Source organism: Panthera onca, chromosome D2 (assembly GCF_046562875.1).
Source record: "Panthera onca isolate mPanOnc1 chromosome D2, mPanOnc1 haplotype 2, whole genome shotgun sequence".
Taxonomy (NCBI): Eukaryota; Metazoa; Chordata; class Mammalia; order Carnivora; family Felidae; genus Panthera; species Panthera onca.
The window spans coordinates 9,423,683-9,446,449 of record NC_138349.1 but is presented as its reverse complement, the minus strand read 5'-3'; the positions used below and the strand labels follow the sequence as shown (position 1 = coordinate 9,446,449).

At 52.8% G+C, this 22,767-nt stretch overlaps 1 protein-coding gene across 1 annotated transcript in view; it reads left to right on the top strand.

Annotated features, from left to right (window-relative positions):
* LOC132684797 (scavenger receptor cysteine-rich domain-containing protein DMBT1) overlaps window positions 1-21,181 on the top strand; it is a 79,368-nt gene extending 58,187 nt beyond the window's left edge. The window contains exons 29-42 of the mRNA XM_081790571.1: window positions 612-935; window positions 3,453-3,776; window positions 4,582-4,611; window positions 5,233-5,259; window positions 6,828-7,269; window positions 7,553-7,755; window positions 8,161-8,481; window positions 9,133-9,153; window positions 10,284-10,313; window positions 10,526-10,676; window positions 11,947-12,155; window positions 12,983-13,167; window positions 17,616-18,004; window positions 20,559-21,181. Coding sequence (XP_081646697.1) covers window positions 612-935; window positions 3,453-3,776; window positions 4,582-4,611; window positions 5,233-5,259; window positions 6,828-7,269; window positions 7,553-7,755; window positions 8,161-8,481; window positions 9,133-9,153; window positions 10,284-10,313; window positions 10,526-10,676; window positions 11,947-12,155; window positions 12,983-13,167; window positions 17,616-18,004; window positions 20,559-20,856 — 2,954 coding nt within the window. The 3' untranslated portion in view covers window positions 20,857-21,181. The remainder of the gene's footprint in view (window positions 1-611; window positions 936-3,452; window positions 3,777-4,581; window positions 4,612-5,232; window positions 5,260-6,827; window positions 7,270-7,552; window positions 7,756-8,160; window positions 8,482-9,132; window positions 9,154-10,283; window positions 10,314-10,525; window positions 10,677-11,946; window positions 12,156-12,982; window positions 13,168-17,615; window positions 18,005-20,558) is intronic.
* The last annotated feature ends 1,586 nt before the right edge of the window (window positions 21,182-22,767 follow it).

Below are 22,767 nucleotides of genomic sequence, written 5' to 3'. Positions count from 1 at the left end.
CCCACAGGTCCGGGCTGCTGTGCGTGTGCACAGCTCAGAGTCAGTGATCGTTAGTCCTGCCCACTGGTATGATATTCAGAGGGCTCACGGACTGTTTCAGATTGAGTACAAGCTCGGGGCTTAAGAGCGACACGAGTCAGTGGTCAGCATAAAGGAACCTTCACAAGAACCCTCAGGCCCAGTAGTAGGGTGCACGACATAGGACGGTCAGGGGAAGGTGGAGTCTGTAAGCACTAGGTCTAGGACAGTTTCTTGATGGTGGCTGGGTAGGAACTCTGGGCTTGATGTAGGTGCTTGGGTTGGTCATCGAGGTAGGGAGGCAGGCGGCTGGCTTTCACCCTTCGCCCCTGCTTCCCATGACCAGTCAGCAATCCCAATGCTGACATCGTGGGCCACCAAACTGTGCACATGCGTAAACCTCATGACCCTCCGGGGTATCTGAATAGCCCCTCAATGGTGAACAATGGTGAGCAAGCTTCAGAGAGTCCTGTGCTGGGCACCCTTAACCTGCATGCAGAAGTCATGGTCCCTGAAGTAATTCTTGTCCACTGAGACCCTGGGGCTTTTCCTCCAGGGAGGAAGAGAAAGATAATTTTCGTGTCTCCTGCTAGGGAACGAAACAGGTTTGTCCCTGAGGCTGGTGAATGGAAGTGACCAGTGTCGGGGCCGCGTGGAGGTCCTGTACCGAGGCTCCTGGGGCACCGTGTGTGACGACAGCTGGGACACCAATGACGCCGACGTGGTGTGCAGGCAGCTGAGCTGTGGCCGGGCCATGTCGGCCCCGGGAAGTGCCCGCTTTGGTGAGGGCTCAGGGCCCATTGTCCTGGACGACGTGCGCTGCTCCGGGCAAGAGTCCTACCTGTGGCGCTGCCCCCACAACGGCTGGAACTCGCACAACTGTCGCCATGGGGAGGACGCCAGTGTCATCTGCTCAGGTGAACTTCAAAACTCTCATGGCGATTACTGAGAACCGACACACTCCTTTCTCCAGGGTCCCCACCCGACCTCTCCTGGATATCTGTGTCTCGAGGTCTCCTGGGCGCAGCTGTCCCCTGAAGTGCCACAGAGGTGGACCGCAGGGGCGGCTGCCCTCTTTCTGTGGACAGAAATTGCTTGGGATTATCAGTGACACTGTGGGTGACAAGGTGCATTCACCTTTCAGTGGGCAGCCAAAATGACCCCCTGCTTGTCAGCTGGATCATCTGCTCAGTCCACACCTGATTTCCTAGGGCCCTTTTCTCAAGGCGCACCTTTTGGGAATGTGGTTGAAAGACGAGCCACCTTCACTCCTTTGTGGCCCTATGCTTCGGGGTCCTCCATGAAGCCAACCTAGGGAGCAGGATTGCAGCCTAGATTGCGCATCTGGGGCGACAGTGATAGTAGTGGAGAAGGGGATCGATGTAGGGAATGGCTGGTGAGTGGCACATGGAACACTGATGAGCCACCGAGGACCCCGGGGCCTGAGCTTGGCCCCCTGCAGAAAGCCTGTGAAACCTTGTCAAGGCTGAGCGCATAGCACCTGGGATGGGAGGCTTGGGATCTTCCTAGCATAACTGTTCAACCCATTCTAGCTGTTTCCACGTGGCGTGGATGCAGTGGTTCTGAGGGTGTTCGTGGGCCTGCTGGTGGCATTCCGACTGCCGGAAAGCCAGTCCTCAGGCCCAGCAAGGCAAGCAATGGCAGTGGGGCATAGGGTGGGGCTCCCAGAGGACTGAGAGATTCATGGAGGGCCCTTGCTGTGTCTGCCCAAGGACACGTGGAGTCATCTGCTTGTGAGATTAGGCTGATTTCTTCAACCTTTGATCCAGTTGGAGCACCTGTGTGCTTTTGTGTCTGCCTTGAGGTTTTTTCTATTACAGCTGTTCACCCCAATGTACGGTTCGCCCGGGTGAGTGTCAGGTGACCCCACTGGGAATGTCTCTTTTCGTGGTTCCCATCCTTCTTCTCAGCGCTCGGGGGAAGCACCGCTCTTGGTCGAAATTATGGGTATCCCGTGTTTCTGCTTGTCAGTTAGTCACGACAGTGGCTCTTAAAGAGACCTGGAGCTCTAAGAGGCCCGTCTGGCCATCGGCCCAGGAGGTTTCGTGTAGTTGTTTCAGGCTGTCCCAGGAGACAGCTGCGTGCAGGTTCAGGGAACTGGCCTCTGTGTTTGGATTTCAGCTGTAATGCAATCTGGGCCGACACGTTGGGTGGAACAATGGACACGGATGACCACTGCCCTTCTCCTGAAGGGACCTCAGAGCATGCTGGATTCTCTCCATCGCTCGCCGTTTGGAACGCCCTCAGATTCATCTGTGTCCCGTGCATACGTCCAAAGCAGATGAACAGTGCCCTGGGGGTGAAAGTGTAGCAAGTGATGGTGTGTTACAGGCACTAGGATATCTGACTCATTTCAGGTTGACCCAGCACCACTCAGACATGCATACCTCAGGGTGGGCAGGATGCGAAGGCCCTGTGAGGGAGACAGTGACATGCCAGGTTTCGAGATGGATGTGGACGGACCAGGTGGTCCTCCCGCAGAGCCTTCATCCCAACAGGGCTGGCCGAGCAGCAGGCCTGTGCAGCAAGGTGACAATTGCAGGTGTCAGTGGTCAAGAGGCCCGCCACACACTCTTTTCGAAGACTCCTTCCCGAGATGTCTACCTCTCGCTCTTCCCTCTGTCACGATTTCTGGACACCCGGGCCCCCGGTCTACCCACCTATAAGACCAACAGGGAATAAATATTCCTATCCAAGTCCCTGGCTCACTCTCCTTCTACGTAAAGTTTGGTTATGGAAGTCACAGGAGGGGACTCGGGGTGTGTCTTTGCTCTCTTTGCCGCAACCTCTGTGTGTGTTTGGTAGCAGAAAGAGGTGACTCTCAGATCCCAGGTCTGAAGGTAGGCGGATAGCCCCCTGACTCCAGTGGGATCGATGTTCAGTGCTGACCGTTCTGCAGGAGGTTAACGTAATGCTTGGAGATCTGTCCAATCTCCTGAGACCTCCCTCATGGCTCGCAGGCCGTGGAGCATATAGCCTTGGGAAGAAGGGGGCCCATGTGCTAGTATTACACCTTTCTTGCCACGTTGCAAGCAGGTCCTGGGGCTCTGCCTGAACCCAGGCAGGACCCTACAGAAGCCAACAAGCTGCCCCACAGGGCAGCGGTCTCGGCCTGACAGCGATGGCTGGAAGATGCCCTCGTGAGCATGCCCAGCGTGGATGGGGGTTGTCTTCCTACTCACATGCATTGCATCATAGCGTCCTTTCCCGCATCGTGGCATCCTTTGGACAGGTCTGTCTAGGTGTCTCAGCTCTTAGGGTGCGTGGGCTGAAGATTCAGCTCTTGGCATGTTCGAAGGGGAACGGTGCCCGGGGAAGACTGGCCGTGAGCAAGCTTTTGAGTCTGGACCAAGCCTTAAGCCTTTGGCCAGAAGACGGACATGGACAGTGGGTTTTGTTCTTTGTCTTTCTAGGGAACGAGGCAGGTTTGTCCCTGAGGCTGGTGAATGGAGGTGACCGGTGTCAGGGCCGCGTGGAAGTCCTGTCCCAAGGCTCCTGGGGCACCGTGTGTGACGACGACTGGGACATCAATGACGCCAACGTGGTGTGCAGGCAACTGGGCTGTGGCCGGGCCGTGTCGGCCCCGGGAAGTGCCCGCTTTGGTCAGGGCTCAGGGCCCATTGTCCTGGACAACGTGCGCTGCTCCGGGCAAGAGTCCTACCTGTGGCGCTGCCCCCACAACGGCTGGAACTCGCACAACTGTGGCCATAGTGAGGACGCCAGTGTCATCTGTTCAGGTGAGCCTCTTGTCGTTGGGAGTTTCTCTTGCTGTTGGCTAGGGAAGAGAGACGTCATGTTCTGATCCGATCGTTGGAAGCTACCTATATACCATCCCTGTCTTCCTCACGTCTCCTCAACTCTCCTCCAGTGTCAGTGTCAGCGTCAGTGTCAGTTTTTGTCAGGCTGGCAGGTGTGGAGATGGTAAAGTAGGACACGTGCCAAACTGCCAGTCCCCGCGAAGCCGTCACTGGCCCTCCTGCAACATTGCAGGTGGCGGCGAGTGATCAGCCTGCTGAATGGGGGTCTCTCGCGGGGATCCCAGGGCTAGGATTGCAGACCAACCTGTATGTGTGTGGCTACGGCCGCGGCGGGTTTGGGGTCCTGAGCCCCTGACTGCGTGTCCCCCGCTGGAGGGGTGATGCCCGGTCCGTGCGGCGGGTCTGTGGTGCGAGGGGCCAGCTGCTTCTGCAATGACTGCCAGACAAACCTTGTCATGAGCCCTGCTTAGGCCTGAAAGATCAGCCGTGGCATGTTGGCGGGAGCTGGACTCCTCGGTGTTGCTGCCGTGGTGAGCAGCTGAAAGCTCAAGGCACACGTTTGGTTTGTGTGCCTTGGAGCCAATCACCTTGACATGGGAAATCATGTTCTTGGTGTGCCTGGCCCTTTGAAGAGGGTCGTCCTTCCAGGGTGTGGATGTCACGGGCCCTACCCTCCGTGGCTGGGGACCAGCATCGATGGCATCTGACCCGCTCAGATCCTTCCCCCTTGCGTCCGGTTGGGGCAGCTCTGTGCGGTGTCTCACGTGCTCTTGTCTCTTCACAGCTGCCCAGTCCCAGCCCACGACCGCACCAGGTGAGTTCTGCTGCCTCTTGACTCCTGAGCGTCTATCTCCTCTTGTAAGCCAGCCCTGGCCCCAAACTTTACATCTAAGGGGGACTCCGGAGCTTTTCTCTCTCCTGGGCCTTCCTTGGTCCCTCTCGGTTATGTAGACACTTCCAGTTGAACAGCCCACAACACACGGACTGTCCTTACTGGCTCAGTGAAATAAGAGTCCTCTGGGTACACCGTCCTCACTAAGACCTTAGATGACAGAGAAGGCTGTCTCGGGAACATTTCTGCTGGATTGCATTGCCTGGACCAAATGCTCCACGTGTTGGGAGAATAGAGACGTTTTCACGTCCTACTCCCCATGTGGAGCCTACGTGATGCGTTTCCCAACGACAGGGTCATAACAGCACGGCAATTACCCTTGCACATGGCACCACCTCGTTGCCGTTGTGCTGGACATTCGACGGTGGGATTTTGCCTCTTGGCAGCCTCTCGGCAGAGACCCCTTTCTCCTCTATCCGGCAGAACTCCTCAGATATCACCACCATTGGTCCCACCTAATAGTCACTTGAGCCAACCTTGACTGACTCCACCTCCTTTCTAATTCTACTTTTTGTTTCTGTCTCTCTCTCTGTGTCTCTCCAGATTGGTGGTATACAAGTCCTTCCTACGGTAAGCATCCTTGATTTCCTGCCGAAAGATTATCATCAACACCATAACCAAGTGGCGTGGGTGAAATTCCTAAATGTGGGTTCGGCTTCCGCCCTAACCAGCGTATTCAGCGTGGGGCGTTCTGTTTCCCCACAAGAATTATGATTTCCTGCCACCTACCGGTTGTGGGATCTACTAGTCAGGATGCTTTTGTTCGCAATTGACCGGAACCCAGCTCTACCGGTCTTATGCTAGGAGAGCATATGACATATGCTAATGTCCATAATGAGGACATTAGTGGTGGGTGGGTCTAGCTTCAGGAACAACGGGATGTACAAGTCCCAGGACCGCCTGCTCACAGTGTTTGTCTTAGCACCATTTTCTCTTATGTGCTCGGGCTCACTATGGCTGTGCATTGTGCACATGAGGGGCCGATGCCAGTGCCAGGTCCCTGTGCCACCAGGAGAAGGACTCTGTTTGTCACCCATTGTCTGGTTGACATGTCCTGGGAGGCCTCTGATACCTGCTTGGGAAGAGATGAGTCACCGGAACCATGTGCATGGGTTCTGATTCCCCGGTCAGGGTCCCCATGGCCCCCGTCCTATTCCTCAGGAGACAGGGACAAGATGTGATACTAGGGCCTCCTTGACCCTCATGGACAGGGGTCTTGGCCACTTGACTTCATGGGACCGATGGTGTCTGTACCTACAACTCAAGGCAAGCGGTTTCTGACCGAAAGAGGCTCTTCCCTGTCAGAGCTTTGTTCTGTCCCAAGTGCTCTCTGCTGAATGCTGCCCACATTTGCCCAGTCCAGGCACAGAAGCTTGCCTCTCCCAGGGCTGTCAGGCCATGTCGCGCTCTACGCTGGAGCTGGCCTCCGGTTTCAGGTCCGGTTCTGTGCTGACAGTGCAGTGTCCGTGGGGCAACTGAGAGGGACTCGATTGCCCCTATAGCCTGGTAGCTCGTCTTCCGTAGGGACCGTAGGGGTGTCTGCTCCTGCTTCTTTCAGTCCTACAGTAGGACGGGGATGATGGTCTGTGTGACTCAGGACTGTAGCAAATGGCCAAATAGTGCTTGCTTTTCTGCTCTTTGGGTCTCTGGGCATAACCGCTACCCCACAATTCCCCAGCCTAAGGTCTAGAGTCCGGAGTTTTGAGGATAGTCAGAGCAGTGCCACCAGCACGGTATCTACTTGAATGCTAAATACTATTTGTCATTCTCTGCTAAATAGTAATAGCTAATACTGTTGGGTGCTTCTTATGTGCCAGGAAATGCTCTGAGAGTTTTCACATATTGTCTCATTTAATACTCCTAAGAATCTGATGAGACAGATGTTATGATCACTCCCAGTTTTCAGATAAGGAAGCTGAGGCAGAGAGGTTATTTGACTTGCTCAAGATCATGGAGCTGATAACGGCAGCGTCAAGCTGCAAGCCCAGGCCTTCTGTGGCAGAAACCCTACTTTCGACCCCACTTTACACTGCTTCTTGTCAACTGGCATGAGACCCTAGGGAATAAGTTCCTTTACACAGCGTTCTGCATGGGCCAACACTCCCACTCAGCCAGCGTTATCCCTGTAATCCCCTGAACAATGACAATCATCACTTTGTTGCTTTCTTGGCATTTTTGCTTCAAGGTGACTCATGCTCTCTCTGAAGCTTGGGTCACCTCTGGACAGAGAGTCACTTTTCTAGGCCCTTTGGGGGAGGTAGATCCTCAGATCAAGGTCCCTAATGTGAGGCAGCCCAGGACCAGGCCCAAGAGAGGAAAAACTGAGTCATGTTCTAAGGTCAGAGGACTCGTACCCAAAAGACAATTGCTTGTTGTCACACATCTGAAACCTGCCATGTTGGTGTGTCCCTCTCTCTCCTCTATAGGACCCTCTTCAAATTGTGGTGGCTTCTTATTCAATGCCAGCGGGACATTTTTCAGCCCATCTTACCCTGGATACTACCCCAACAATGCTGACTGTGTCTGGGAAATAGAAGTGAACCCCGGCTATCGCATAAATCTGGGATTCAACAGTCTGCAGTGAGTAACAGCCAGGTCATCTGGCGAAGGATGGTCCTCCACGGTTTGGGCTGTGTGAGGGGCTGAGATGATTTACACTCTCAGATGCCATGGACCACATGTCACATTGCTCTGAACCTACCATGAAGTGTCCGGCAACATTGGGAATTCCTTTAATCTGATTGAGGAACAGCTCAAAGAATATGTTAGATTCAGTAATGTTGCCCGTGAAAGTCCAAACTATCTGTAAAATACAGGAGCGATAGAGATTTCGATGTTGACACGAATCCACTTTTTCATACAGGCTGGAGGTGAGCAGCAATTGCAATTTCGATTATGTCGAAATCTCTGATGGACCGCTGAACAGCAGTAACTTGCTGGGGAAAATTTGTAATGGCACCAGGCAAATATTCACCTCTTCTTACAACCGAATGACTGTTCGATTTCGAAGTGACATCAGTATCCAAAGCACCGGCTTTTCTGCTTGGTATAACTCCTTTCCTCAAGGTGCGTTCACACTAAACCCGATCGACCTGACCTTGGAGGCTCAGTGTGTTTATGTGGACCCTGCTTCTGGGTATCGTGGTTCCCACATGAAACCAAACATCCCTCCTCCTTGTCTCACAGTTGACTGGTAAACGAAGGCTAAGAGATGTAGGGAATGGGGGACACAGCCTGGTCTTGGGTTTGCCACGAAATTCCCTGGAGACCTGGTGACTGACCTTACTGTGAACCAACATGTTCCCATCTGGAGGGTGAGGGGGTCTGAGCCCCTTCCAGCTTGATCTTGGAGACGTCTGTACCCTGATCAGCCGCCTGGTGACTTTAGGAGTGAGAAAGGCCCATGGGTTATTTGGCCTGTGAGGTCTGTTGTGGGAGTGGCCATCATTTCTTATGCCGTGTGTCTTTCAGATGCCAGCCTGAGATTAGTCAGTTCAAATTCCTCCTACGGTGCCTGTGCCGGGCGTGTGGAAATTTACCACAATGGCATATGGGGGACGGTTTGTGATGACTCCTGGGACATTCAGGATGCCCAAGTGGTCTGCAGACAGCTGCGGTGTGGATATGCAGTGTCAGCCCTGGGAAATGCCCATTTTGGGCCCGGCTCTGGTCCCATCACCCTGGACGATGTGGTGTGCTCCGGGACAGAATCTACTCTCTGGCAGTGCCGGAACCGAGGCTGGTTCTCCCATGACTGTGCCCACCGGGAAGATGCCGGAGTCATTTGCTCAGGTACCACATGACGTCATTCATGGAAGGCCCCTTTCACCTCTGACCTGCTACAGAGTGACAGCTAAGGGCCGGTGGCTGATGGTATTTGTGGCCCAGTTCTGGAAGTGGAGGCAGACTGGAGCTTGTCAGCTTATGCCCTTGGCCTTCCCACTCCAGGAGACCATGCAGGGGCCACTGTGTCTCCGGTGGGTTTCTGGGCCCCAGAGCCATCGCGCTGAACACACAGCTGGCGTGCAGTGTGTTCTCACCCTTCTATCTGCCCTGTGACCTTTAGCAATGAGGTCATGTCTGTAGGCCTCAGTCTCCTTGTGTATGGAGAGGAGATGGTCACGATAAGCCTGCTTCCAAGGGCGATTAGAGAACTAAGTGGCTCATGCGCGTGAACCCTTAGAACGGTTCCAGACAAGTAGGAAATGAGGAATGAGTGATGGTGTGACTTTGGCTGTGGCACTGACGACCCCCAGGTAACGATGGGGCTGGGGGAGCAGCTGGGGAGATGTGTGCAGGCCTCCCCCCGCTAACACAGGCCTGCACAGCACAATGCGCTCACTGAAGAGGTCAGACTGTGTCACTTGGGTGTGCCCTCCCGCATTCTGGCCCCTCCTCCAGACACACTTCAGTGACTGATGCTTTTTTTCTATCCCTTTACAGGAAGCTACCCAACAACACAGGGTAAGTACCCGTGATTCCTGCCCGCTGCCTGGCCGGCCCTCTCCACTGCTGGCGCAAGATGTCCCACTCGGTTTCACAAGAGTTGTCCCCAAGGCCTTCCCCAGCGCTGGGGGCAACCCTGCAACTAATGTCCCTACCTGAGGAGGGCTGGGCCTCTCTCTCGGCTCCCTTTGTTCATCGGTAGCCTGGCCAGCCTGGCCAGCTCTCTGGTCAGTCCCTAGGAGAGGCCAGCCACCCGTGTAGGTCCTGCCTATCCTTAGGACACCAGACCCTGCTCGGTGCAGGCCAGGGGGTCCTGTTTCATCACTGAACTCCATGCAGGGCCAGTAGAAGCTCCTGATTGCCCGGAGAACTGAGCTCCTGATTGCTTCGGAGCTCCTGATTGCTCCAGAGCTGTGGCCGAAATTGCTCTAAGCATTTCCAACACACCCCTGGCTCCCGAGATCTTTCCCCTCTGTCCCCACCCCTCCCCTCCTCACCACCTGCTTCCCGCAGCAGCGACCCCTCAGCCTCCCTGCCTTCCTTCTTCACACAGCAGCTGGGCATCCTTATGAAATGCAGGTGTTGGTCCCAGCCTCCACACCCTTGCACCCTTCATGTGACTCCCCAGGGCCATCTGGCCACAGATCCCCACTGCTTGGGAGAGTCTCTAGAGCTCTCCATGATCCACTTCCTTTGTCTGTTTCATTTCTTCCTCACCCCCTCCTCGCTCCGTCCACACTGATGTTCCCTAAATGTGCACCGTACTCTCAGACCTGGGTCCCTTTGCACATTCTGTTCCCTCTGCCTGGAATGCCCCTGTACTTTTTTGCCTGATTCCATCCCCCCAACCCCGACCCCCCTCACCCCCAGCAAATTACCTGCCTTCTTTCCTCTGCTTAGTCTGGGTCAGGAGCCAATGCTCTGGGCTCCCACCATGTCCTGGGCTTACCCTGATCACAGCCCCATCCTGCTATGCTGGGATTTGCTCCTTCCCATCCATCCCTCTGGGCTGTGAGCTCCCTGAGGGCAAGTATCCAGCATTTGGCTTTGAACCCAGGGTCGGCACATTTCCTCACAGCACAAGCGAGGACAACAACTGTGTCCACAATGCCAGGAAACTGATTGTTATCTTTTCTCTTTATCAACAGCCCCTGTTTACAACGTCACCTACCCGAACAGTAAGTTCTGGGCTCTCTGAGAAATCCCTTTCTTCTTCCCCAGTGACGGTGCCACCAGGTGGGGCGGCGGGGGTTAGGGGAGCCTCTCTGGACAGTCTGGGTCTAGGACGCCTCCTGCTGGGTTTCTGTCTAGGGAGTTGTTTAAAAATTTCCCCCAGGTGACTGTGCCGTGGGCTCTGGGGGTCCTCAACATTTTTGTTTCATCCCGGCAGCAAATTACTCCTGTGGAGGCTTCCTGTCCCAACCATCAGGGCACTTTTCCAGCCCGTTCTATCCTGGGAACTATCCAAACAATGCCAAATGCCTGTGGGACATCGAGGTCCGAAACAACTACCGTGTGACTGTTGTCTTCAGAGATGTCCAGTAAGTGTGTGGGGCTGCCTCACGGATATTTCAGAACAGAGCAAATGGCACCTAGCCCTTCAGGAATGATGTTTGCCCGCTTGACATGTTCTCTTATGGGTTCAATTTGTTTATCAAGCACAGAGGCAGCCCGTGGAGGTGCAGCCAGGACAAGAGCCTTGGTTTAAAGTCCCAAGTCTGTCACTAATTTGCTACGTGACCACAGGAAGTCACCTAATTTTCCTGAACCTGAGTCAAAGCAAGAGAATAAAATACCTGCTTCCCTCTCCTCTCTGGCTACTGGGAAGGTCACACGAGAGAAATATGCGAAAATACTTGGAAAATATTATCCAATAGGAGGGATGATTGTTGGAGTAATAGTAACACAGAGAATCTTATTAACCACCCCGGTTGTGGCTTTTTTGTTTGTTTGTTTGTTTGTTTGTTTGTTTGTTTTTTAAACAATTTTCTCTCCACTCCTTCCTTTTTTGGGATGAGTTCTTGGGGTCAAGCAGAGGTGGAGAAGTCACTACTGCAGAGGTTAGTTTATCTGTTCCTCATTCAATGAAGAGTGGGAATCACTGTTTTAAGCAGAAGAGACAACATCAAAGCCGCATTAATATAATATTGGTCCAAGGAAGGGAGTGACCATGCAGAGGTATTTTAGAGTCCAGGAAGGAGGGTACCATTATTTTTTCTGTAACAGCCATTCTTGAACAGAATGGTTTTCTCTCTTGCTTTTTGGTTGCGGTGCCCTTGCGAATCTCTGCCTTGGAAATTCATTTGGAGTCTTGTAAAAGATATAATATTATTTTAATTTCCTCATCATTATAATTCAATTTGGATTTCGGAGACTGTACTTAAAGCCCATTCAATCCTCTGGAGGAAGGTTGACCACCTAACCTTCAGAGAGGTATTTGACTTGCCCAATATTTATTAGTTCAGTTACCTATTTCTATCACTATGAATTCATGAATATTTATATTATTCTATGGGAAACCAGGGTCTGTTTGATTGAAGAAACAGTCTAAGGCAGGCTGTGATCCCTTCCTTTCATGGTGCAAAGGGGTGTCAGGAGAGGGGCTGTAGATTCATATGTGTGACCCCAAAAGGCAGGACTAAGATCCATGGAGGTCACCGGAAGGTGAATGTCACTGTATTATCTTCAGCTATTATTTTCAGAAAGTCGCCATTTCTGACACCGAGGTGTGGCCCCCGTCACTGAAGTCTGACCCCCTGCATTAAATCCTGGCTGAAATCGAAGCCAAAACTCTGTGTTCTGTCCCTGCAGGCTTGAAGGAGGCTGTAACTACGACTATATCGAAGTGTTTGACGGCCCCTCCCACAGCTCCCCTCTGATTGCCCGCGTTTGTGATGGAGCCAGGGGCTCCTTCACTTCATCATCGAACTTCATGTCCATTCGCTTCGTCAGCGATGGCAGCATCACAAAGAGGGGCTTCCAGGTCGACTACTATTCCCGTCCTTCCAATGACAGCACCCGTAAGTCCCCTCGTGAGAGCTCGTTGTCAAGGGCACCTCTGAGAGGCTTCTGCTGCCCAACCCTTCTGTGGTTGTGAAGTAAGAAACTAGGGCAACCTTGTCAGGTCACCGAGGCTTATCTGGTGCTGGGAGGGGCCAAGGGCAGTGGTCTTGGACTCTGGCTGCCCAGAAATGAGGTCAAGGGCCAGAACTGGCCGATGGGCAGTGTGGTGGCCTTACTGTGGTCATCAGAGACTAAACGTGAGGTCATACTTTCAGCACATGGTGAGATGTCCGCGCCAGGGGACACAGGTGACCTTGGGGCCACTGAGACTGTGTCCTGAGACAGCATGTTTGGCTGTGATCTAAAGATGGACTGAACCATTCACTCAGCTGCTTCCAGCTAATGGCCACGATTTGAGCTGTTAAATGGACTGATTTACAGATTGGCTTGGGGACTGGGCAAGGTGACATCCAAGCTCTCTTTGCAGTCAGGATTTTAAGCATTGACTTGTTCCGTAGCGAAAGGACTTTATTTTACAATTTCCCAACCCTTCAACTGGAGCATTACTTTATGGGTAAATGGCAGGTTGGCAAAACATTTTACCCATTTCGTGTCCTGCCTCCGTTTCTCCATCAGGGGAATCCTAAGTTCCTGTGCCCTCAAAGGGGCCTTGTGAGAATGACGCTGACCCGAGCCAGGGGGCAGGTGGGGGGTTGGGCTGAAGCCTGTTCCGATGTGGACTGTCTTCATCCGCCATCTTGGCCTCTGCGCCTTTCTACGGGAGGGGTGCCTGGCGGGCTTGCTGGGGTGCTGACTGCCGCTGTTGTTTTCCCTTGGCCACCAGAGCTGCTTTGTCTGCCGGATCACATGCAAGCCAGCGTGAGCAGGAGCTACCTCCAATCCTTGGGCTACTCTGCCCGGGACCTTTTCATTCCCAGCTGGAATGAAAGCTACCGGTGTCAGCCCCAGATAACGGCCAGCCAGGTGACATTCACAATTCCATACTCAGGCTGTGGCACCATCAAGCAGGTAAGCCTAAGGCTTTCTACTCTCTCTCCTACTGAGTGATCTTTCTTAAAGTGATGTATGCTGTGTTTCTTGAATTCATGATGCTACAGTCAGTGTAATCAGGGTGAAGATTTCAATCTGTCCCTTGGTGCTATGATGTAGCTACAGCCACTTCCAAATGTAAGGATGAGGAAGGAGGCTGCCTTCCGCACCCAGTTTTCCCCACCCTGTCGGGCATAGAGGGTGCAGGGCAGGCTGCCACTCACATCAGCAGTGACCGTAGCGCCTCCCAGGGGCAGCTCCAGGTTTTACAGGGCCTGAAGCTTATAGAGTTTGGGATTAGGGTTGGTGAGGTGGGGGGGGGGGGGGGGTGCCTCATTAAAGAGAACAATGCGACCTTTTATACATCTCATAAAAATATATGGCTATGCCAACACACCGCTAGGCCTTGGACAAAACCATGCATGTGGGAAGCCCTGAGGCTTAAGTTTCATTAGCTTCACAGAAAATCAGCCTCTGCAGCTACCATTTGCTGAGCTGTCACCATCTAGGGTGACCGACCGTCTTGGCTTGCCTGGGACTTTGCAGATTTCAGCATGGCAGAGTCCCATATCCCACAAAACTCCTCGATCCTGAGCGAACTGGACGGTTGCTCATCCTACCGGGGACCAGACACTGGGATTAGCCGGTGTCACTCTCCCCAAATCCCCGTCAAGTGTTCTCTCATTATCAACCCACTTTAAAAATAGGGAGGTTGGGCTTCGAGGGGTCAAGCAGGTTGCCCAACACCACTTGGCCAAGAAACAGGAGGGCAAATGCCAGACTCTGGGAATCCCAAAAGCCTTCCCCGGAGTGAAAGAAGCCAGCCACACAGGAGTACTTACTCTTCGATCCCCTGTGTGTAAAATTCAGACACGGAGAACAAGTGAGTGATGGCAAGCCAACCTGGTCGGAGGGGATTGCCTGCAAAAGGGCAGGAAGGAGCTGTTTTGGTTCGTGGAAGTGTTCTGTCTCTTGTGGTAGTGCTGATTGTCAAACCTCGCTGAGTGGCATCCTTACAATGGTGGCATTTAATTTTATGTAAGCTCACTTTAAATTATCTGTTCTAAGTTCTGAACATTTGGCTGACACCTAAGTAATCATTTCAAGATTTCGTCTTTGGGGAACAGGCGCAGTGCAAATGTTTTTACGTGGCTTAGGACTGCAGTAAACACCCAACATGAAATGCTCGAACATATACAATGTGTGCGGCACACACACACGTTCAGAGGGTGTCAACTCACCAAAGACGTACTGAGCATTTGCCGTGACCCAGCACTGGGTCAGGTGCCGGGAAGATGCTGTTCATTACCTGGCAAGGTCATTCCTGATCCTTTGACACGTAAGAAACAACGGGAGATGAAGGGGATGGTCATTTAGCCAAACAGATTGGTCTGTCGGCCATGAGTGGGCGCCTAGGCCTGAGTGTCTAAATTGCCACTGTGGCCATTTCCTCAGTCCCTACAGACACTGGCTCCTTTTCCTCAGTCCCTACAGACACCAGCTCTCCTTCTGAGATGAACCGAGCGGGTCAGGGAGACCTACACGCAGAGAAGGGAGCGTATCACTCACACCATGCAAACGTTTTAGTCGACCTGGCTTTTTTATATTTTGCCCTATAATTTAATTCTGTTGGATTCTGGTGTGCCATGAGTTTAGTCGGTGGGAGTCAGTGCACCAAAGGTGATTATCCCTCCTGGTTCCAAACGTGCAGCCTGGAGACTCTGACATCTGGGTCACCTCATCGATGTTCCTTCGTCTCCATTAGGGGCCACCAAAGCAACGTGCCGGTGCTGGTTCTCCTAACTTGGCTGGTGGTGGGCAACACATGCTACGTTGTCCTTCCTCCATTTATTTAAATGGCTGCGTCCCCTACCGGGCTGAGGGCCTCAGGGCAGAGCCAACGTCTTATTCGTCTTTGCAGCTCCCAGTGGTGCCCAACCCTTTATAATCATATTATTAACCACTAATCTGTATGCCAGCAACTGAACTAAGTTCTACATGACTTCCGAAGTTCTCGGGGCAACTTTTATTCCCATGTAATTGTGAGGAAGCGCAGGCTTGCAGAGGTTAAGCCACTTGCCTGAGGCCACCTGGTCATGAACTGCAGAGCCAGGATTCAAAGGCTGGACGGCACGCAGCGTCTGACAAGTGTTGGCTGGTGTGTCTGAATAGGTGAGGTCCCCCCACCACAGGGGAGGGACGCCAAGTGGAATCCCGAGTCTGAGACTTCATGAGAATAGCAGTTGACTTATGTGCCAAGACTCCCCGTTACATAGTGAGTTCCTTCCAGACTGAGCAGACATCTGATAATGAATTGTAATATAAAATCAGAACTGCTTTTTATGATCAACAAATAAACCTTCACGCCACATTCATTGCTTGGAGTGGATTCAGAATTTAGCTTGACCGCAGAAGTCAGGGACAAATGTGAATTCTAAGAAAACTGGTTTCAGTACCTGGAGTGACATTGAAGGCACCTCAGCTGGTCTCTGAAGGAGTAACCACGTGACATCTATATGGTTGCCTTTGACAACCACTTTCACTCAAACATAAAGCAATTCTTTTTTCTTTAATTCGTTTTAGAAAATATAGTGTATTTTCCATGCATGGATGGTGGGCATAGAAGAGATAAGGTCTCCCAACCCCACCAGAAGGATGCCTTCCCCAGACCTGAGTCCAGAAGGTTCTGGTACTCCCCTGCTGTCTGGGGCTGCAGAGACCTCCCCAGCCACCCAGTGGAGAAAAGGAAAAGGAGGGGAAGGAAGGGTCATAGGGCTGGCAAAAACATTATAATTACTTGTTAAAATGTTCTCTTTCCACGTGTTTTTCTGGAAGGGACAAATTCAGTTGAGTTCTGCAACTGCAGGCATGAAGTGAAAGCCTTTCGAACAACTCTGTTTTTAATTTTGGGGAGAGAGAGAGAGCGAGTGAGCACAAGTGGTGGAGGGGCAGAGAGAGAGGGAGAGACAGAATCCCAAGCAGGCTCCCCACTGCCAGCACAGAACCTGATGTGGGTCTCGAACTCACAAACCCTGAGATCATGACCTGAGCCAAAGTCAGGAGTCGGGCACTTAACCAACTGAGCCACCAGCTGGCCCCCAGCACACTCTGTTCTGAAGAACAGTGGCGTTTAGGTGTACATACAGGTGCTGGCTGCAGCAGAGAACTTGTCTAGACTCCCAAATAGTCAGGAACTGGGTTTTGTTCTGGACAGGGCACACAACGAAATGTGACGACATGGCAAACTGCTTTTTTTTTTTTTAAGAGTAATTTAGCTTCACATTTTAGGACACCACCGTGGTGTTATTTTCGTTCTTGTTCTTGCAAAAGCACCAGTTGCTTGCGAAAATTCATACTTGGCTAGCAAAAAGAAGTTTGCTTCTGGCCATCGTAACACTGGGAGGGGGAGTGTTACCCCTGCCTCTGCCTGGCAACCACTGGCTTGGGCTCACCTCGCTTGGGGCCAGGTGATCATGACCATGAAGCTGCCAGAGGGCCGCATTTATCTGTGTCTTCTTGGCCATCTGGGCCCCATTTTTCATTCATGACAGTACTTTTGCTGAGCCCTGTCCCCTGTGCCTTTCATTCATTCCACGGTTTTTATTGATGCTAATAGAACTGTTGACACCATGCCAAGTCCTGATGACATCATTTTTTCCTTGAGATGCTCACAGACCATGGAGTGCAAGGCTCTCATCCCCAGAAGGTCACTCTTAGGCACATCGAACAGCATGAGAGATCAACATTCCTATGAATTTGCTGTAAAAGGCACAGTAGGAAGCGGTCCCGTGGTAGGGGGAGTGGAAAAGCAGAGTGTGACGGGAAGGACGCCAGCATTGTTGCAGCCCATTCAATTGCCCACCTGAGCCTCTGGGGAAGCCCCCACCGCTGAGGTCGCTTCCCGTCCCGGCAGCCTCAGACACCAAGCTGCAATAGCTACTGAGCCATCCGAACAGCACAGTGACAACCGATCCCACCAGCCTCTCCCCCAAATACGTCAAATACATAGCCACCTCCCTTGGTTTATCCCAGCCATGGTGAGAAGGAGGCAAAGCCAGCACAGAGGGCCCTGAGCCACGGAGTCTGGGCAGCTTAGTTGTGCAGCACGGCCAGGGGTCATCCAGACACGCCCGTCTTCCCAAGAGGAGCGGCTCCCAGGAAACCCTAACACCTGGCCCACACTGTGGTCCCCATCACATGGTAGAGGAAGGGAGTTGTGTGAAAGGAAGGAGTCCTGCTGGTGTAGCAGCATGCCCAGCCCAGGTCGTGGGAGCCATGGTAGCAGCCGCGTGCCTTCTCTGTGTGGTCCTGGGAGGGTTTTGAAGTCTGGCTGAGTCACTTTCCCCTCGTTGTCACCCAAATCAGCAATGAGCTTCCCTTAGCAGGTGACAGTTGCCTGACTTTGCTCTCCCGCCTTCCTCTCCCAGGCCAATAACGATACCATCATCTATTCCAACTTCCTCGAAGCAGCTGCTTCAAATGCCATCATCAAGAGGCATAAGGACTTCCGCATTCATATCAGCTGCAGGATGCTCCAGAACACCTGGATCGACACCATGTACATTGCTAATGACACCGTCGACGTCAAGGAAGTGCAGTATAGCAGTTTCAACGTGAACCTTTCCTTTTATACATCATCTTCATTTTTGTATCCTGTGACCAGCAGTCCGTACTATGTGGACCTGAACCAGAACTTGTACCTTCAAGCTGAGATCCTCCATTCTGATGCCTCCTTGGCCTTGTTTGTGGATACCTGTGTGGCGTCCCCATATTCCAATGACTTTACATCTTTGACTTACGATCTTATCCGGAGTGGGTAAGGAGTGTCTTCATGGAGTGAATGTTAGCCTTCACCTGACAATTCAAACCCAAGTAGCCCAAAGTCTCAAGGAATGCAGATTTGGGTTCTAGTGGTTCCAACGTAACCATTCAGGTTGTCGTTCCTGGTTCACATATAGGGAGACAGATGTGTGGAGATGGTGGAGAAGTGAATGAGTCACCAGCAGTCACCAAGCAGGTTAGCTGTAACTGGGATCTGACCTAGGTGACCAAACTCCATAAGAAGACATATGTGTGGCGGGGAAAGCCTTGGTTCTGCAGCAGATAGAGGTTGAGATGCCAGCTCTGCCGTGGACCAGCTGCATTGCTGTGGGAGGGCAAGGGCGTCTATCCTGAGCCAGTCTCCCCACCCATCAGATGCTCATAGTGATGCCCACATCATAGGCTGTTGGGAGGATGAGATGGGAGGGAGTAGATGCGGCCCTGGGCAAAGAGCAGGCACAGAAGGTGGTCCACAAGGAAGGTTGTGGGTGAGTAGCAGGGGTCGGCAAGGGTCCCTTAACCTAGAAGCTGAGAATGGTGGTTCCAACCAAGCCAGTTGGTGGCCAGTGGTGGCCAGACTGCAGTTACTGGTACCCAGGTTGCGCTTCTCTACTACAGTCCTGCTTCCCTGGATTATTTATTTATTTTTGAGAGAGAGAGAGAGAGAGAGAGAGAGAGAGCATGAGTAGGGGAGGGTAGGAGAGACAGGGAGTCACAGAACCTGAAGCAGGTTCCAAGCTCCGAGCTGCCAGCACAGAGCCCAACACGGGGCTTGAACCCATGACCTAAACCAAAGTTGGACGCTCAACCGACTGAGCCACCCAGGCGCCCCTTGGCACCTCAGTAACAATCACATAGAAGCACAATTTAGAGGTTGTGCTGATAGGCTAAGGGGCTCTGTTATGAATCAGGGTTGGGAGGTTAAATCTTACACCTCCCTGAGATACTAAAAACAGCATCTCTTTCCAGGCAGTTTGAGTATGTGTCAATTTGGTAAATAGGTGTTAAGGCCTGTCTCGTTCCATCTATGCAGTTGGTTCCGTTCACGGCACCCCCCCACCCCCACCCCCTTGGCAGCAAAGATGGGAGAGAAGCTTACCCAAATTCTCTTTCTACAAATAGTAACACGGTGACATTGGAATTTATGTCAAACGATTGAGATTAACACGAATGAGTGATTTGGCTCTTCTCTGCTAAAAGATTCTTTCTGGCCAAATTCTGGCATATATGTATATAAGATAATGCAGTGTCCTCAGGAAAGGGGGATGTGCATGTGGGGGTAAATGTGGGCCCAGCTGTCCCTGGAGTACATCTGGCCATCAACCAGATCACCCACCTGGGGGCCCTTCAGAGTAATCTGGAGCTTTAAACACACCCATGCCCAGGCCCCACCTGCACATTCTCTTTATTTGGTCTGTGGTGGGGCTTGGGGATCCGTATTTTTTAAATTTCCCCCAGTGATTCTGAAGTGCAGCCTGGGTTCTGGAGCTCTGGCCTACACAGACCGCCATGACTAGTGTGGTTTTTTGGGGAATGCAATCATTTCCCGGCAGCCCCTGAGCTACCCTGACCTCATTTACAACTGTCCTACTTCCTGACGAGGCTCTGGGTACTTTCCCTCTCACCTTTGCGGCTAAAGTGACCCCTGTGGGAAAAAAGAACGTGGTATTTGAGAGAATGTGTGTTGAAAGTGGAGGAAGGAACTTCTGGAAGGCAGAAGGAAGACAGCAAGTAGACCCCGGGTCACATTTCGCAGGCGGAGTCAGGGCCGCCCTAGGGACAGCTCCCGTCCACCACCAAAAATCTCCGCCTAAAACCCCACGGGCCAGTTTCTTTGCTCTCCTCTTCGCTACGTCATGCCAAATCCTACCGTAGGAGACACTCACGGGTTAGGCAAGCTCCTTCCTCAGCTCGGGGTGGAGCTGGGAGATACTCCTCATCCATATCATAGTACAGTTTCTTTCAGGGGATTCTGGTCATGTTCCTTCTAACACAGTGGAGATGAGGCGACTGAGGGAAGAAGGAGGTGGCTGATATTGGAGTAGGGGACGCCAAGGGTAGTCAGGCTCGTGTGGAAAGTACAGCCACCCGGGCCAGGTCAGCAGACACAGCCCTGGAGAGAGGGCGGCACCAGAGACACTGGAGAGTAGCCGAGTGTCATCTTGCCTGGCCCTGAGACCAGGAAAGGAAAGGGAATGCCATCTTCTCGCCTGCCTGCCCTCTCTCTGGGCCCCGCGACCTCCCCGAATCACCTGGATTGCCAGGGCCGCCGAGCACATGGTCACTGGGCACCCGTTGTGCAATCCGGGGCCTGCTTGTCCGTGCGGCAACCCTGGGCTGATTTCCCGCTTTAAGATGCTGCTGAGGTACCAGAACTGGGATTTCCCTGGAGGCTGCCAGGCCATGTGTGAACCACGCGTACTGAGGGCAGGAAGGTGCAGCCGGGAACGCGGGCCTGGAGGAGGCCGTGGGGTTCCACGCCCGGCCCGGGCGTGTCCTGAGAAAGGCAGCGCACCCAGGGCTGACAGGCGGCTTTTCTCCTCTTCCAGGTGTGCCAAGGACAGAACCTACCAATCTTACTCTCCGCCCTCGCCTCGCATTGCCCGCTTCAAATTCAGTTCCTTCTACTTCCTGAAGCGCTTCCCCTCCGTGTACCTGCGGTGTAAAATGGTGGTGTGCCGGGCGGACGACTACTTCTCCCGCTGCCGCAGAGGCTGCATCGTGAGGTCCAAGAGGGACGTGGGCTCCTACCAGGAGAAGGTGGACGTCGTCCTGGGACCCATCCAGCTGCAGGCCCCGCAGGCTGTGAAGAGGAGCCTGGCCAGGTGGCCGCCCTCCCGCCCCTAGGCCTGCGGCCCGCAGGGACCCGGGATGATTCTGTCGGTGTCGTGGTCCACCTCAAATCGGGCACCCACCGTGTGCCAGGCCTGCCGTGCCACACCGGGCGATGCGGAGTTCGCTAGATCTGCTTCCCGCCTTCTTCCATGGGCTCCCGGTCTACGGGGGACCATGTGTAGTGCTTGGGCAAGAGAGTTCCCCCCCGCGACACCGATACCTTTGTCCTCTGGGATCTGAACTCCCAGAACCTCATACTCCTCATCTGTAACACAAAAATGTTAATACTTCCCTTTTAGGACTGTTGAGGAGCTACAATAAAATAATGTTAAACTGCCTTGGCCTCTACCTGGTTTAAGTTCTTGGGGGTGATGAATGGTGGCTTTTGTTACTATGGTCATTGTCACCAATATCAACAACACAACATTAATGATAACATTATGATGCATGACAGTAATAACAACAGGGGCCCGTGTCCCCGGGCACGGCGGAATCGGGGTCTAGGCCGTGGGGATGCAGGCAGGATCGGTTTATTCCCGCTGCTCACAAGGCTGATGTCTCCTCGGGGGTCGGCCATCCCACTTTCCTCCTCTTCTAGAACAGGGATTGCATTTCCTGCTCTGCTGTTTTGTTGGCGGTGTGGATGACGACATATCACCAGACTGATTCCCAGGTTTTCTGGTCCAGGCTGAGACAGGTCAACAGCTGTGGTAGCACCGGTGACAGGGACAGGTGTGGGGTAGTGGTAGTCATCACAAACCCTCCTCTGGGTTATTGGGTTCCACCCCACGTGGCATCTTTGGCGGCTCTGTCTCCTCGTGTCATGTGTCCTGGTGCGCCCGTGTCCAGCTGATTCTAGGCTCTTACCTCACATAAGCACTCATTCCGTGACCATTCATCGAGGGACTCTTATGTGCCAGGAGACAAACAGAAAGAGATCAAAGTCCTGCCCCCTGCCCCCTGCCCCCGTGGAGCTTACATTCCATGGGAAGGGGATGCTATTCAGAGATAAGTTGAGTGCATGGTACTTCCAGTGGGGTGGGAGCTATGGAGAGGACACAGGACAGGGTGACTGGTGACGGGGGGCCAACAGGGACGCCGCAGGCACTGTCATCTCGGCTGGAGTCTTCCTGGCTGTGGCAGTCTTCACCCCAGGGCCTCATGGCACCCTCATGGCCAGTGGTTGGCCCTGGAGCCCTAGGATGTGAAACCAGGAGGACTTATGTGGTGCTCAAACGTTGGCCCCACCAGCTCTGGAACCCATGTGAGAAAGGAAGAAAAGGGGCCCCAGAGTTTGGCGCCCAGCAGCACCCCAACTCTGTTTACCTTGTCACGGGCACAAGGTGAAGGGCAAGTGCAGACAGGTAGTGGCCGGTTTTCCTGGAAACACAGGCTTGATGCTGGGACAAAATGTCAGGCAAGCAGGTGCCAATATCTTCAAATCCTGCAGGCAGCTCTGAGCCAACAGAGAACAAAAAAAGCAGGAGAGCTCTTTCTAGATGGAATCTCTCTGTCTCTCTTTTTTACTTATCATAAGCTAGGTTCTTTGGATGTGGTATACTTCTTAGCCTTTACTTATGATAGAAAAGCTGAATAAAGATCTTTTTTCAAAGCAAGTGTTGGTTTGTTCAGTGTTTCTAGTGGCTCACCTAAGCACTGGATCCTTTCGAATTCAGGAAACAGATAGGGTGGGCTGTCAAAAGGAATGACAAAGGTTACAGGCTCTGCCTTGTGGCTTCCACAATTCTAAGGAATAGATGTGTCTTCCTTTGTCCTTGACATGTTTTGGTTCTGCCCAAAGGCAGAAATTCAGGGTAAAGGCTCGAGAAAGATCAGAATGCTAATGCAGCATCACATTTAGTGCCTGAGACTTAAAACATTGTTGCTTCAATTTTCCAGGGATCTGCATCTTTTAGCTTTTGA